Source organism: Musa acuminata, chromosome BXJ2-2, assembly GCF_036884655.1.
Source record: "Musa acuminata AAA Group cultivar baxijiao chromosome BXJ2-2, Cavendish_Baxijiao_AAA, whole genome shotgun sequence".
In the NCBI taxonomy this organism is placed as follows: Eukaryota; Viridiplantae; Streptophyta; class Magnoliopsida; order Zingiberales; family Musaceae; genus Musa; species Musa acuminata.
Genome location: NC_088339.1, coordinates 17918768 through 17934041, shown reverse-complemented (window position 1 = coordinate 17934041; position 15274 = coordinate 17918768). Strand labels below are relative to the sequence as shown.

Below are 15274 nucleotides of genomic sequence, written 5' to 3'. Positions count from 1 at the left end.
CGAACATTGTACCAAGGAGATCGAAGTTGTGGAGGTTAACATGTCAATTGGGCAAAAGACCGCAAAAGAGGATGATGCGTCAAAGGATTCGACGAAGCGCTGATGAATCAATGACATGCTAGACAACATATGATTAATGCTTTATAATAATTGTCTAGATCAAAGTAGTTTTAGTTGTAATTGAGTTGGTTTAGAATGTAATTAGACCAATTCAATTAGAGGCCAACTGGGCCTAAAGTGGGACTGTTTTGGGCAAAGAGAAAGGCCCATTCAGCAACCCAAAAGTTAGGTCAGACAGTGGCACCGCTAGTGACTTAGTCTCCGAGACATAGTCTCCAAGATTGTGATAAGCGATAGTACCGTCAGACTAGGCAGTGGTACCGCCTAGTGTCAATGCTGTAGGCGGTGGTACCACTAGGACCCGGGAAACTTGGGATGAGACCTTTTTTGCTCCATTTTTGAAGCTATTTGGAGTCTATAAATATCCCAGCTATTCTTGCATAGATAAGCATGAACTAGAGCAGAAATGGGTTATTATTATGGGTTGTAAAATTGCTAAATGTCCTCCTCCTTGCTTTCTAGTTTTGCGATCATTCAAGAGAGGTGTGAGGCATGTAAGGGTTATCCTCTAAACATGGGAAAAGAAGAAAGAGTGTAAAAAAGTTCTTTTTGGCTAGAGGTTTTTTTTTTGTTGCCTCCTCCTATTCTCCTCTCTCCCTCTCCTCCTCATACTACAACCCCTATTTGGGGCATATGGACAGCAAGAAAGGGCAGTCCCTTCTTGATTGCTTGGTGCGCGCGAGGAAGAGATTTGGACAGCGATTTGAGGACCATCTTCATAGCCCCTACCATGTGGATCACTACTAGAGAGTAGGACAGTTGACCTTCTTTATCCACTCCCATAAATCTGTAGGTTTTCAGGGATATACGATCTCCCTAGGTAATTCTCTTATATGCAGTTTTTTTGGTTTCATAATTTTTACGCACTAACTTTTGCACGACGATAAAATATTTTTTTCTATAGGAATTATAAGATTTTATTTTTTTGTTCTTCCATTATGCATGTGATGTCACCCCAGATTTCCCAACAGTGATATCGGAGTCAAGTTGCTCATGCAAAAGATTGGTTTTTAAACTATGTGTGTTATGTTTAATCATGTTGAAATTGTTTTGCGCGATTGCTGTGATTTTTTGTTCTAGTTTTCAAATCTGTGTTATACCTTTTCTTGCTATTAAGAGGTGTTTTAGATAGGACTTTTGATGTCAAATTTATTGACACAAAAGGGGAAGAAAGGGCAACAATTGTTGATGCCCCTTGGATTAGCCGAATGCTGCTTGTAGCCTTGGCCGAGAGCTCCAATTTACTGCTCTCGGCCTAGCCAAAAATAGCAGGAATGAGAGTAGCATGGCTGCCCTTAACCTACTGCGTGGCAACCCTTGTAGCCAGGAGTTCTGGCCGCATGGGGCACCTATTGCCCATGGCAGCCTTGCAGCCATAGCTTCCTAGCTGCAAGGGACTCCTTGGTGGCTAGGGTTTCTAAGCCATACACAGCAGTCCAGTGGTCTAGGATTCCTAGTTTTCGAGGAGTCTCTATATGGTAAGATTTTCGTGCTTAAGAAGGAACTACATGCCATGTGGGGAACCTGCAATATGGGGCACCCTGTGATAGGGTTCCCAAAATACTGCATATAATTAACTAAAATAGTTTAATTAATTATTATTATCTAATAGTCCTATATGGTGATGTGTACATGTGATGTATGATGTGGATGGATGATCATGGATCGTGTGATGTATGTGTACGTGTGATGTGATTATTATTATTATTAGAGTTTGCGAGCCTCCAATTTATTTCTCATTTATTATCGGGCCTACGTGCCTATGATTAAGTTGTAATTACATTAGGAGGTGCAGCGAGAGTGTAGAAGCGATAGTGGAACCCATAAAGCTGAGACAAACGATCGCAACATATGAAGATGCGTCGAGATATCGATGGAACCGACGATGATGAGATAGACGATCGCAGGGCATAGAGATGCGCCATTGCACATATAGATCTTGATGTGAGTGATCAAGCTCACTAGCTCGGGCTTGAACACATTAGGATGTGGTCCATGATTATCTGATGTGATTGCTCGTATGATGTATGATTGATTATACACATACTAGATATGTATATATATTTGCATGCGATGTACATATGCATTAAATATATATATGTGTGACATATTATATTAGGAGACCGAATAAAAATTCCCTCTTTCGATAATATTAAGTCGGTAAATATGAGGTAATTAGATCGACTTACATGGCCTTCCATCATTATAGGCAGGGACCAATTCCCGACGTAGGTTGAGTTGGTTGAGTCCCTCGAGGCTCACCTATTTCATGATTCGCTGTCTTGCCTATGATATAGAGATGTCACCAGTGACCTGAGGACATGGTATGCTTCGTCGAGTCCCTCAAGGGTATATCATCGAATTAGACTCATCTTGTAACAAAGGTGTTGACTTAACCGAATATCATGGTTGGTTGAGTCCTTCGAGGTCATGATGGTTCGGAGGCCGAACAGGACGGGAATCATAAGAAGTTATGATCGGCAAGAGTTGTCAACCTTTTGAGCTTAGTGTGATTGGTCGAGTTCCTCGAGGTTACACTAAGACGCTGATTGGATTCCGATCCCTGTTAGAAGTCTGTCAGAGACTTCCGTTTCACGTGCTGAGAGTGTCACATGACTCGTAAGAAAAATAATGGGAGTAGATTAAAAAGTCCATATCTTACTTGTTTATTTTTCTATAAAATTTACATGTTATTTATTTTTGCTACATCTTTATTTTTTTAAAAAATATCATTTTCAAATCCCTTACGTGACATACTTGATGACAACCGCCTCACTTGTCTAAATTATATGGATTGGCTCCGTAACTTGAGAACTGTTCTCACGGCGGAGAAAATCGTGTACGTCATTGATATAGTGATGCCTATGCCCAAGGAAGGGGCAAGCGAGGATGAGATTGCTTACTACGTGAAGTATATAGATGACTCCACTCTTGCTTAGTGTTACATGTTGGGCTCCATGACTCTTGAGTTATAGAGACAATATGAAAAGATGGATGTCAGATCCATTCTCTTATATGTCCACAAATTGTTTGAGAAACAATGAAGGATTCAGCGATATGAGATATCTAAGAGTCTCTTCCACGCTAGGATGACTGAGGAGACACCGATTTAGAATCATGTCTTAAAGATGATTGAGTGGATAGAGAAACTCATAGGTCTAAGAATGATCATAGATGATAACCTATATGTGGATCTTGTGCTTTAGTCCCTATCAGATTCCTTTTCATAGTTCATAATGAATTTTAATATGAACAAGCTTGAGGTGACTCTCCCTAAGCTCCTCAATATATTGAGAGAGGCAAAGAGCACTATTAAGAAAGAGAAGCCAGTTTTCTATACTGGTGAGATCAGAAAGAAAATGAAGGCGGAAATGTCCCTTAAGAAGGGCAAGGGCAAGGGCAGACTAGGTAAAACAAAGGTTGCTAAGAAAGACAGGACAAAGGATAAAGGTTAGTGCTTCCACGGCGGTAAAGATGGGCACTAGAAGAGGAACTGCAAAAAGTACCTTATAGAGAAGGCGAAATAGAAGCTTGGAGAAACTTCAGGTACATTCATGATCAATCTCTAATTGTCAGACTCTTATGATAACACATGGGTATTAGATACCGGTAGTGTTTATCATATTTATAATTAATTATTAATTCTTTTGTTCTTTATAAAGGCATAAAGCAAAATAAAATTTCAGAGTCAAAAACAAGATTTCGTTGAGAGTTCGAGAGTTTGTCGGAAGTTCGAACGTTCGTCGTTATGTTATGTGAAAAGTGATATGGCTTTAACACTATGTTGTCGACACCTCGACATTGTGGATGACATGTTGGCATTGACATCAGATGGCCGGCACATCGGCTCTTGGTGATATCATCACATGACAAGCATGCGGGACACTCCGTGGCTCTTTCATGTCCCACCGATCAATCATCCTCCATCGTCCGTTCTATAGCACGTGTTACAATGTTACACCTTCGGTGCATGCACCCAAAATTGGCATACCACGTTTTAACGAGCGATGTACCATCCAAATGTAACTGTTTTGGAAACCCACTACAAAATCAGTTCCACAAGGTATGTCAGAAGAGACAATTCGAATTCGGAATACGTCCGACCTCTTCGATCAACTACTAACAAGGGTTTGAATTGGATTAACCAAGTTCGACTCGTGAGTGACTCGTAGCTTCTTCATACAATATATTAGGAGGACTCTTCTTGAACAATTGTTCCGACAGCATGACTCGGTTTGCACAATGTACCAAAATTTTCTTGCTAACATGCATTAGAAAAAAAAAAGAATAAACAACCTCCATTTACTTCAGAATGTAGTACGACAGCATCGTACTCTGTGCAAAGCTTCCCCTCCAAGTTAGCTGCGTGATCTCTCTCGCCTTCCCTAAGCCATTGTTGCGCGCTCTTTCACCCTTTATCTCGATTTCCAATGCTGCCGCTGTCTCAGACGTGCACCTTCACCGCCACCGCCATTACCCCACGCTTGTCTTAGACTGGCCATCCATTTCTCGAGCCCCTTTCCCCTCATTTGAAGCTACTCAGAGCATCGGTTGCCTTCTCCGATGGCAAATAAGCGGAAACGGCAGCGGAAGCGCCTCCGCCGCGTCCCGGCGGCCCTCAGGAGGGTATACGGCGACCTCGTGCAAACCCTGGAAGCGGCGATCCTTTCCTTGTTGCCCCCTCCGCCGTCCTCTCCTACCGAGTGCCGCTGCCGCGGACGCCTCTGCCTCGGCTGCGGGACGCCCGCTTATCTTCTCCGCCAAGACGATCCTCCGGACTACCGGATCCTACTGACCCGCGGCTTGTGCGTCCTCTCCTGCGACGCACCGCCTCCACCCAGGGTGTTTCACGGTGACGACGCTCCTCAGCGCGTGGTGAGCTGTAACCCTTTTCCTAATGGTGATTCGTCCCGAACGTTAGAGTTGTATCTCGTCTTAGGAGTTCGTTTCGGCTGGCTTCATCAGATAGCTTACGTGAATTGTGATGCATGAGAGTTTAGAGGGTAGCGACACGAGGGAATCATGCTTTAGTTGATGAAGGGTGTTAGCCCTTTTGTTTAACCTGTTGTTCTCCACGTTATTTAAATATCTCAAACTGGATTGTATGGTCGTATTTCATTGTTGGGGAGGGAGAGGAGAATTTCAAAACCAAAAGAAATCACGGATATTAATAATAAAACAATCGGAAAGTTGATGATTTAACAACTCTTGTCCACCTCCACTGAGAAAAATCAAAATTTTCATTATATGAGATCAATTATAAAACCCTTGATTTATCCATTTCTTTACTATCCTCTTAAATAAACACTTGGATTTACATTTTTTCTCTCCCCATCTCTAGAAATCCTAGAGAGCACTTTCTATAGGCACCCTAAAGAGAAACTCCAGAGTACTATAAGTAGTCCTCATGTCTTGTTTTTTTAAAAAAAAATCTAGAGATACATGAGATTCTTAGATAGAAACTAAATCCTATTTGTCTGAGTTTTCTTTTTCCATCAGGATTTCTTCTCGTACTAGGATTCCTTGTTCTCATGGGACATTGGCTTTAGGAATCCCAAAATATTTGTTAATTCCAATAATTTTTCCTTACTGGATATGAATTTTAAGGTTTCTGGCCTTTTATGTACCATTTAATCTACTATTTTAATGCGTATCGGTACCTCTTGATGTATGTTCAGTTGTTGTTTGGTATCGCCATATAATTTCCTTTTTCAGTTTTGCAAGAAATTAGTGTTTGCAGGCATATCTTTTAATCATTATTGTCTTGGAATCTTTGACTTGATTCTCACCTTGAATATTGTATTCTATGTTCTGACTATCACCTTAAGATGCTTTATATACTTTGTTTTTAATTTTTATGGATCAGATGTCTGCAACTAGACTTGAACACACTGCTTTAACCAAAGTGCTTGTTATTTCTGTTCTTCTGCCCATGGATGGGGCTCAGTGTGGTGGTCCAAGGTGGAAGCCCTCTCTCTTCCAGTTATGTGACATGTGACAATGTTGATGATCTCCGGTTATGTGATAAGACATGCTGTACTCTGTGGACAAGAAACTGAAGGAAGAACGAGAGATGAGTAATTAAAAAAGAAATTGTTTGGTTTTATGCCTGAAAGATCAGCTATATGAGTTATTTATATATATAAAAAGCTAATGGAAAAATATAGAGAGAATGCTGATTTCTTTATGATGTACATTGTCTTAGAGAAGTCTATGACACAGTTCTTAGTATTTTTGGGGTGGGTTTTAGAGGTGAAAGTAGTATTTAATAATTGTGGTGTAGTCAAAGCTATGTATTCTGAAGTAGTTACTAGGATATAAAAGCTTGCCTAAAGAGTTTCTTATTTACTTGGTAAAGATGAACTCAATAGCCATTTACAAGAAATGCCTCTATAATGTATGCAATTTTCAGTTATATTATTTTGATTGATGAGAGTTAAATTGCAATTAATTCTACAAACAATAGAAACTAAAGTATTTATGCTTGGTTAAACTAAGATCAAAAATATGAAATGAAATATTAGATATACTAAGATAAGAGATGTGGGTGTAGTTTAAATGGATGGACAAGAAGTTCATGCAAGTTTTAGTTTCCTTGGAGTTTGGATCTTTTATTCAAGACGAAAGAGATTGGTGTCACACCGTATTTATAGGAAAAGCTAGGTGATTAAAATGGATAGGGTTGTTGGTTTTTTTGTGTGATTATTTGTGCACCTTAGATAAAAGGAAGGATTTCTAAGATAGTGTAACCATGGATTATAGTTATAGCCTTTTAGGCAATTAAGGAATTATGCGTTCAAAATATTAGTTTTCTTGGGTTGAGGATGCCTAGATGGATATATAGGGTTCCCAAAACAAGAATCAAAATTTTTTTATGAATAATTCAAAATTGTTTAAGATGTTGTGAACATGCCTGAATGAGACTTATGAATTCCATGGTTAGAATGAGTGAATAGATTACGATTAGTACTCTAAGGAGATGTAAAGAGAGTTCTAATAAAACTTTACTAATGGCAATGAAAAGAGACTCGAACCCTTTCAGTACAAGTAGGATTAATGACCTATACAGAGGTCATCCATGTAGGCTACCCCAAATAGTTGATACATTACAACTTGTTGTCATGGTCGTTTCCTTAGTGGTGACTTCTTCGAAGACTCCTTTCTCCTTCTAAAGTGAATCCTTTTCAATGGTTCAACATTATGATGCCATCATTTTAATAGGCTTTCCTCTATGAATGAAGTCCCTTTGTGTATGATAGGGATGCAACAAATCATTAGAGTTCTTGATCTTCCTCTCGAAGATCATTGGTAGTAAATGGATGAGCTTGGAGGTGGCTAGCCATTTGGTTGCTAGTGATGCTAACCTTGACATGGAGATGCCAATATGACAGGTTATAAATGGAAGGTTCTAGGAGCATGATCATTTAAATAGTTATCCGATGGTCAGATTTGTAACCTAGAATTGCAGGTAGGGTTATTAAAGGAAACAAGGGATAATTTTAGGATCACATTGGATTTCACATATAGTCTATGTAAGTTCTGCTAACTTATGCTGGTGTAAGCGTAAGGAGAGATCAAATCTTAGGGTGATGTCACTTGGCAATTTTGTCTTACTCGTGGTAAATGGAGAGGTATTTTAATAAATTAGAGAGATGACTCTAGTATAATGGATTTCCTTTCCATGTCCTATCTAATGAAATAATATCTTTCCTTGTACTTTTTATATTTTTATCAATTATTTCTTTAATAGAATGATGTCTCTTTGTTAAGCTATCTTTGATTACCTGTGGAAATTTGTAGGTGTGACAATTAAGATGTATTATTGTAATCATTGATAAGTTCTCTCTTAACATAAATTAATTACTATAAATAATATATTATTTTATGTAGATAATTAATTTCTTTGTTTGTGTACTATGGTTCAGGAAATGATTAAAATTGATTTCCTTAATTATATGGATATGCCAGGAATTTTGCCAATCAATTAAATTATTAATTGATTTATTTCCTAACGAGTGATATGATTTTTAGGAAGTAAATAGTTTATATTCCATTTTTGTGTGTGTGCCATAAGAAATAAATATAATATTTCTATCTTCGCTTGTGAAAGCAAAATAAAAATAAATTAAAAATAAAAATTAAATTACTACTTACCTTTCGAGGATATCTTATCTTCTCTTATATAAAGGGGCTCCTTCTCTCTCAGTTCTCATCGAGTCTCACAATGGGAGGGTTGAGGAAAGGATTTCTCGAGGAGATGATCTTGAGAAAAGGATAGTTGAGGAGAGGTAGGATCCTCTATTCTTTTTTAATCAACTTTAATTCATGTTTTAAAATCTTGATATTGAGATTTTATGATGCATAATAATATTTTAATTTTAAAATTTTATAATTAATAAATAATTATAATTGACTTGTGATGTTAGAATGATTATTTGATTTATATTGATATCTAAGCTTAAGTGAATTTTAATATTGATTTAATTATTAAAATTCTTGTTTTTGGATTAACATAATAGTTCTAATTTATTTAATTAGATATATTTGTGTTTCAAGAATTATGTGTGAATTTTTATGATTTAATTAGTTTTAAATTTAAGATTATGAATTTAAATTATTTAATTTATGGATTTTAGTTACTCTTTAATAATTTAAAATACTGAAATTTAATTTGATAAGAGGAGTCTAATTGGGGTCTGACTTGAGTCGGGTTGATATGCTAGAACGGGTCGACCCAGCCTTTATGACTAGGTACGATTCAGCTTATGTGGCCAAGTACGGCCCATCCTTTGTGGTAAGGTATAATCCAACTTATGTGGCCAGACACGACCGAGCCCATGTGACCAGGTATGACCCAGCCCATGTGGTAAGGTACGACCCAACCTATGTGACTAGGCATGACCCAGCCCATGTGGCAAGGTATGACCCAACCCATGTAGCCAGGCATGGTCCAACTCATATGGCCAAGTACAACTTAATCTATGTGGTCATATACGACCCAACATGCGAGCTAGGCGTGATCTAGTTCAGTGGTAAGGCTCAGCCCAACTTGTGAGTGAGGCTCAGCCCGGTCCGCGAAGTTAGACACACCTAGCTATGCAATTGGCACTAGACACATCATCACTCCTCTATCCAGCCTGTTATACCTCAACCTAACTTATTACTTGGAACAAGCATGTATGTTGCAAGTGACTCGTCTAAGACTCGAGTGGGTTGGTTCAGTTTGGGCTAGCATTATACGTCATAGTCCAATTTCCTCATCCTTTATTGGTTTAAGCTCATTAATTGACTGAATCAGACATGTTTGATCAGTTTAAGTTGGTTTTGGGTGATTCCAGATCAACTTGACTAATTTAAACCTACTTGATCTAATTGAAATCAATCAAATCTAAATTAGACCAATCTAGGGTGATTCCAGACCGGTTCTAGAAGGATGTGAGGTTGGTTCCATTATGTCCTAATTGAATTGAGTTTGGTTTAAGTCAATTGGGCTATTCCAATTAGGGTTTGGTTGATTGAGGACTACTGAGAGATTGATATATCATAATTTTATGATTTGATGAACTTAAAAGCAAGGTATGCAATTTCGAATGGTATCGCCCGGTACGGACGGTACATACCGGTCCGATGGCATACCGGTACACGGACCGCCCACTACCGGGCGGAACGTTTAAAAGCGTCTCGTATCGGATGATACGAGGTAATATCGGGCGGTAACGATCGAAATTTCGACCGTTACCGCCCGATACAACGGGTTAACGATCGATTTCAACCGTTACCGCATTGTAATAGTGCTACAGTGCTCCAACGATCAAATTGACCGTTGGAGCCCTTTCTCATGGTATTTAAACCCTCTTCTCCCCTATTTCACTCCATTACATTTTCATACTCTCTTAAACTATCTCAAACTCTTTTTTTCTCACATTTGTGCTCTTCTAAACTCTACAAAACAATGATTTATGACGAATATAATTCATGACGATCAGCCTACGATTAGCACCACATTGATGCATCAATGACATACGGTGTATCAATACACTATGTCATGGGATCAATTCCATGATTGGGTCCAACAAACATATCATATTGATATGCAGATGTATAGAATCGAGGACCCCGATCCACCACCCGTGGAGGCCCGTCGTTCGTTTTGGTGGTAGAATCAGCAATCAGGTATATCTACATATGTGATTATTTAATTAATTTAAATTTTAGAGTTTATATTGTAACAAAATAGTGGAACAATTCAAATGATTTTTCTGTAGATATTTCAATATTTACACAAGGACAATCCGTAATGGACTGAAATATGAACCTTGTACAAGATATTCTTCAAAGCCCGAAAAAGATATGTGATATTATTCTTACCTAATTTACATTGATTTTTCTAAACTTATGCTATTACTATATTTATTTCTAACTTAAAAACCCTATCTTAACTTTTTTTTATTTTCAAGTATTTTCGGAGGGTTTTACACCTAAATTAGGTGTACCGCTTGGTATGCCCTAGCGTATCGCTCGGTACACGGTACCGTACCGAGCCAACCTCGAAACACCGGTACGGTACGGTATTGCATACCTTGCTTAAAAGTTTTATCTGAAGGTGTCGTTTAGAAATGATTATTGATTTACTACTTTTTAAGTTTATGATGTTGATATGATTGTTACCTTGTAGTATATGTGATTATATTAGTGGTCCACATTGGAAGTACAACCTATGAAAGGAACTACGGGCCCATCATAGTGCGGATTTACCAATGGACATAATCTAACATATCATACATCAAGTATGGTCCTTCATAATATTTTATAATATTATTTCTTGGATGCATGCGTGAATAAATGGATGAATATAAATGAATGATCATGGTTTTTTATATATCCCTGTCGAGGGCAGGTAGAGCGATTCCCTTCAGGGATTAATGAGCCATTAGACGTGATGGTTAGACGGTTTCTCCATCAACTATTGGGAGGAATATGTTTCTATTTGGGCGAGTGAGAGATACCACTCCATCCGCTATTAGGAGTGCGATATGGGTTTTCTTTATCCGTTGTTGGGAGGAATCCATCCCGTGGAATATGTTTCTCCATCTGCTATTGGGAGAGTGCACCATCGAGTGTGATGCACACCTTTGTTATCTGACTATTATGTATGCGTTGCATGTGACTGATGCATGATTTTATTTATTACATAACAATTATCATTGTCTTTTTGATGCATAAGTTTTATGATGAATCAATATATTATCATTTCATATTAAATTATTGATATTTGTATATGTTTCACAGATATTAAAGATTATTTTTATGATTTTTCAAAGATTCCTACCAGCATGTGTGGTTATTGATATGTTTTTATCTTATATTTATTTTTAGAATAATTCACTATCTTATAATAGATCTGAGACTTGGGTGGAAGAAACTTATCAGCACTTGTGGTTGTACCAAGAAGATGTGGTACTATTTCTTGTTAATAAAATATTTACTATTGTAAAGATGAAGATTTGAATTCAAGGATGAAAAAAAAAAGTGTCTTTTGTAAATTATGAACAATAAAATAGTGATTTATTTATTTTTTTTTAATTTGAGATGTGACAATTATCACTTATATTGTTGTAGTTTTATGATTTAAGTATATGATGTACAATTTAAATAACATCTGATCATAACATGCACACTTCAAAACTCTATAAACGGTGTCGAGGAGATTATTATATCATGTCAAAGTCCAAAAGACTTGCATATTGCCGACACTACACATACCTAAGAGTTCTATTAGATATATAAGCATCCTACATGTATATCATAAGTACATGAGTGCATTCAATCCTTATGTCTTAAATCTTAATTTGTTTGGAACTACGATTAGTGTTGGAATTTGAATTCAACGTGATAAACATTGTAGAGTTTTGTGCTTCATATCTTACTACTGATGTTCTATCATATTTATGCCATCTTTTCAAGAATTGCTTGACACAAGAACATGAATACTCTGTATTTAGGAGCTTTGTATTTTGTTTATTCTTTCTTTCTTGAGTCTTACCCGTTGGTTTAATATTTCATTAAATAATTAATATATGTCCAGCTTGTTAGGAATGCAAGGGAATTGATACTAGATAACATGCTTGAAACCATGAACGTGTTATGCAATGGTCACGATAAGGTACACGTTACTTTATGTCATGCTGCAAAATATATTTCTCATTTATTTGTTTAAAATTGTGTTATACTTGCACTATTAACAAGTTGGTTTAGTAATTGGCATTTTCAAACTCATGTGTAAGCAAAATTTTTGAGATGAGAAATGTTATATGACACATATATTGGCTCACATTAGTTTGTGAAACATGCAATGGTCACAATAAGGTACACGTTACTTTATGTCATGCTGCAAAATATACTTCTTATTTATTTGTTTAAAATTGTGTTATACTTGCACTATTACCTAGTTGGTTTAGTAATTGGCATTTTCAAACTCATGTGTGAGTAAATTTTTTGAGATGAGAAATGTTATATGCCAACACATATATTGGCTCACAGTAGTTTGTGAAACATGCACTAATGACTTTTGTGCCACGTGGTGCATGTATAGACAGCAACCACACCATCATCTGGTGTTGGAAATTTAGTATGCCTTGATGTATTGGTGCATACTACTTGTTATTTAACCTTCCTAATTTTTGTTTTCTAAATAAGAATTCCATCTCATATAAAAATAGGTAAGTTGGTTAGAGGATAGTTTTAACTTTCAATTTATTTGATAAACAATAAAGAAGTGCTATATTAGTATTTATACCAAATGCATCCAATATAGTTGAGACAAAGTAGCTGTGTTGTAAGAAGCATAAAATGTCTCTCTTTTCCATGTATGCAAATCCTAGCCTTAAGTGCTCTAAGCCTCAATGTTTGAGCAGTTTGGCATGCTAGAAATTTTGTGTTAAAATTTATCTACAATTTGTGTAATCATCTGTTATTTGTTAAATTCAACAACAACCACAACAACAAGAAGCTGTAATGTCCCAACTATTTGGGGTAAGTTGCATGAATCTTCTCACTTAAACTAATTTTCATCATGTCCCTGGTAAGTTAGTTTTGCAGCCTACTATCCTTGTGGTGAGCAGCATCTATAAATAGGAAGTGAAGGTTTGGCATATTCATAGTGAATATGGGATCTCATTCAAAGAACAAGTAGTTCGAAGAACCAGAAGTTTTTTTTTTTTTTTAAGTTGTATGGCTAATGCAATGAAATGTCATTGATAAGCAGTGTTGAAGTTTTAAGAGGTTGGTGGGCAGGCTATAAATGAATAATCTTGAACTGTACAAGGGGCATTTTTGTCAGATCTGGTTACCAATTTAATTGGATCATATCCCATTGGATTTGTTCTAAGATAATCCATATTCCATTTGGTTAGTATTGGGATCCTTTATTTGGTCTAGAGTCTCTAGACCAAGTTTCGTAATTTTGTACTGTACCAGAGCATTGAGCTCAGCTCGGTACGGTATGGTACGGTATACCGAGCGGTATGTTCTGGTGTATCGCTTGGCATATATATATATGTTTAAAAAAAAAGGTGATGTCACCTCGTTTTTTTGCCTGCGTGAGGAGAAGAAACCGAGGTTTCCTTCTCCTCGCGCAAAAAAGGGCGACGAGGCGACGTCGCCTTGTTTCTTCTACCCGCGTGGGGAGAAGAAACGTCGCCTCAACGACGCTCAGTTTCTTCTCCCCATGACGTCGTCGAGGTTTCTCCCCACGCGAATGAGAAGTCGCCGACAACGATGCCGAGGCCTCGTCATCTCAAATGAGGAGGAGGTGACATCTCATCTACAGCCGACAAGGGAGGGTGGCGACGAATCGGGATCATCGAGGGAGAGCGACGGTAGATCTTCAAGTTCTCCCTCTTTTTTCTTCTCCCTTGGCTAATACCACCCGCTAGCGGGCGACGACGGTTGAAATCGATCGTCACCGACCGATTTAGGGTGGTAACGAGGCGGAAACAACCTCAATCAACGGTACCGCCCGGTAGCGAACGGTCCGTGTACCGGTCTGCTGGCGAACCGGTACATATTGCCCGGTACGAGCAGTATTATTAGAAATTAAAATCCTTGCTCTAGACCATATACAAACCTTAGTTGAGAGGACGAGAGGAGAAAGAGAGAGAGGTAGGGTGAGAGATTGAGGACCAAGGGAGGGAGAGAGACGAGTTGCAAGATAGGTTATAGTTTTTGGATTGGTTAAGGACAAGAAGATCATTATCAACTTGAATTGTTGGATTGGATTGATGTGATTTGGATCGCTTGAATGTATAAAAATTAAAATGTTCTATGCTAAAAGTTTTCTTTACCTTCATATTTCATAAATTATTTATCTGTTTTTTAAAAGCATATATGAAAGATTGTAAACTTATTTGCTTGTAGCTTCTAAGATAGTGATGGATTTTGCTCCGGCCTTAGTACTTCAGTGATTACATGCAAATGCAGTAGATGGTAATATAAAGATAAAAACAAAAAAGAAAAAACTTCACTTGATGAGAGTGCCTATGGATTTGAGATTAATTCCAAAATCCCATGAGATCTCCCTGATTGAATGAAGAATGAAATCGTGAAGGCAAAGAAAGCACACTTCAATTAGTGTCATATGATGTCTATTTATACATGGTGAAAGAGAGGATTTTTCTCAACTGAGCAATGAGATTTCCTCGTCAATTGGGGAAATCTCATCTGCTATGTAGTTAAGGAAATCTCTCTGTTATCATGCCCCCGCAAGTTTGAGCTCCTGTCAAGGATGTCGATCTTGGACTGATGCAACAAAAATAGTTTGCGGGTTACAGACTTCATGAGTGAGTCTGCTAATTGATCAGCCGTATGTACATGAGAGACACGAAGTTGATGTCTAACAACTTGATCTCGTACGAATTGAAGTCGATGACAATGTGTTTCATGCGTGAGTGGAACACTGGATTGACACATAAGTAGGTAGCTCCAACATTGTCACAATATATTGTAGGAGTAATGGTAGAGCTAACGTTGAGTTCCTTGAGGAGATTTGTAACCCAATTGAGTTCCTTGAGGAGATTTGTAACCCAATTGAGTTCAGCAGCAACGGTATCGATGACACGATATTTAGCTTCAATTGTAGGCCGGGCGATTGTCTTTT

At 37.7% G+C, this 15274-nt stretch overlaps 1 protein-coding gene across 1 annotated transcript in view; it reads left to right on the top strand.

Moving 5' to 3' along the window:
* The first annotated feature begins 4453 nt into the window (after positions 1-4453).
* Positions 4454-15274, top strand: part of LOC135604779 (telomerase reverse transcriptase-like) — a 47908-nt gene continuing 37087 nt past the window's right edge. Inside the window, exons 1-2 of the mRNA XM_065094429.1 lie at positions 4454-4995; positions 12206-12283. Coding sequence (XP_064950501.1) covers positions 4684-4995; positions 12206-12283 — 390 coding nt within the window. The 5' untranslated portion in view covers positions 4454-4683. The remainder of the gene's footprint in view (positions 4996-12205; positions 12284-15274) is intronic.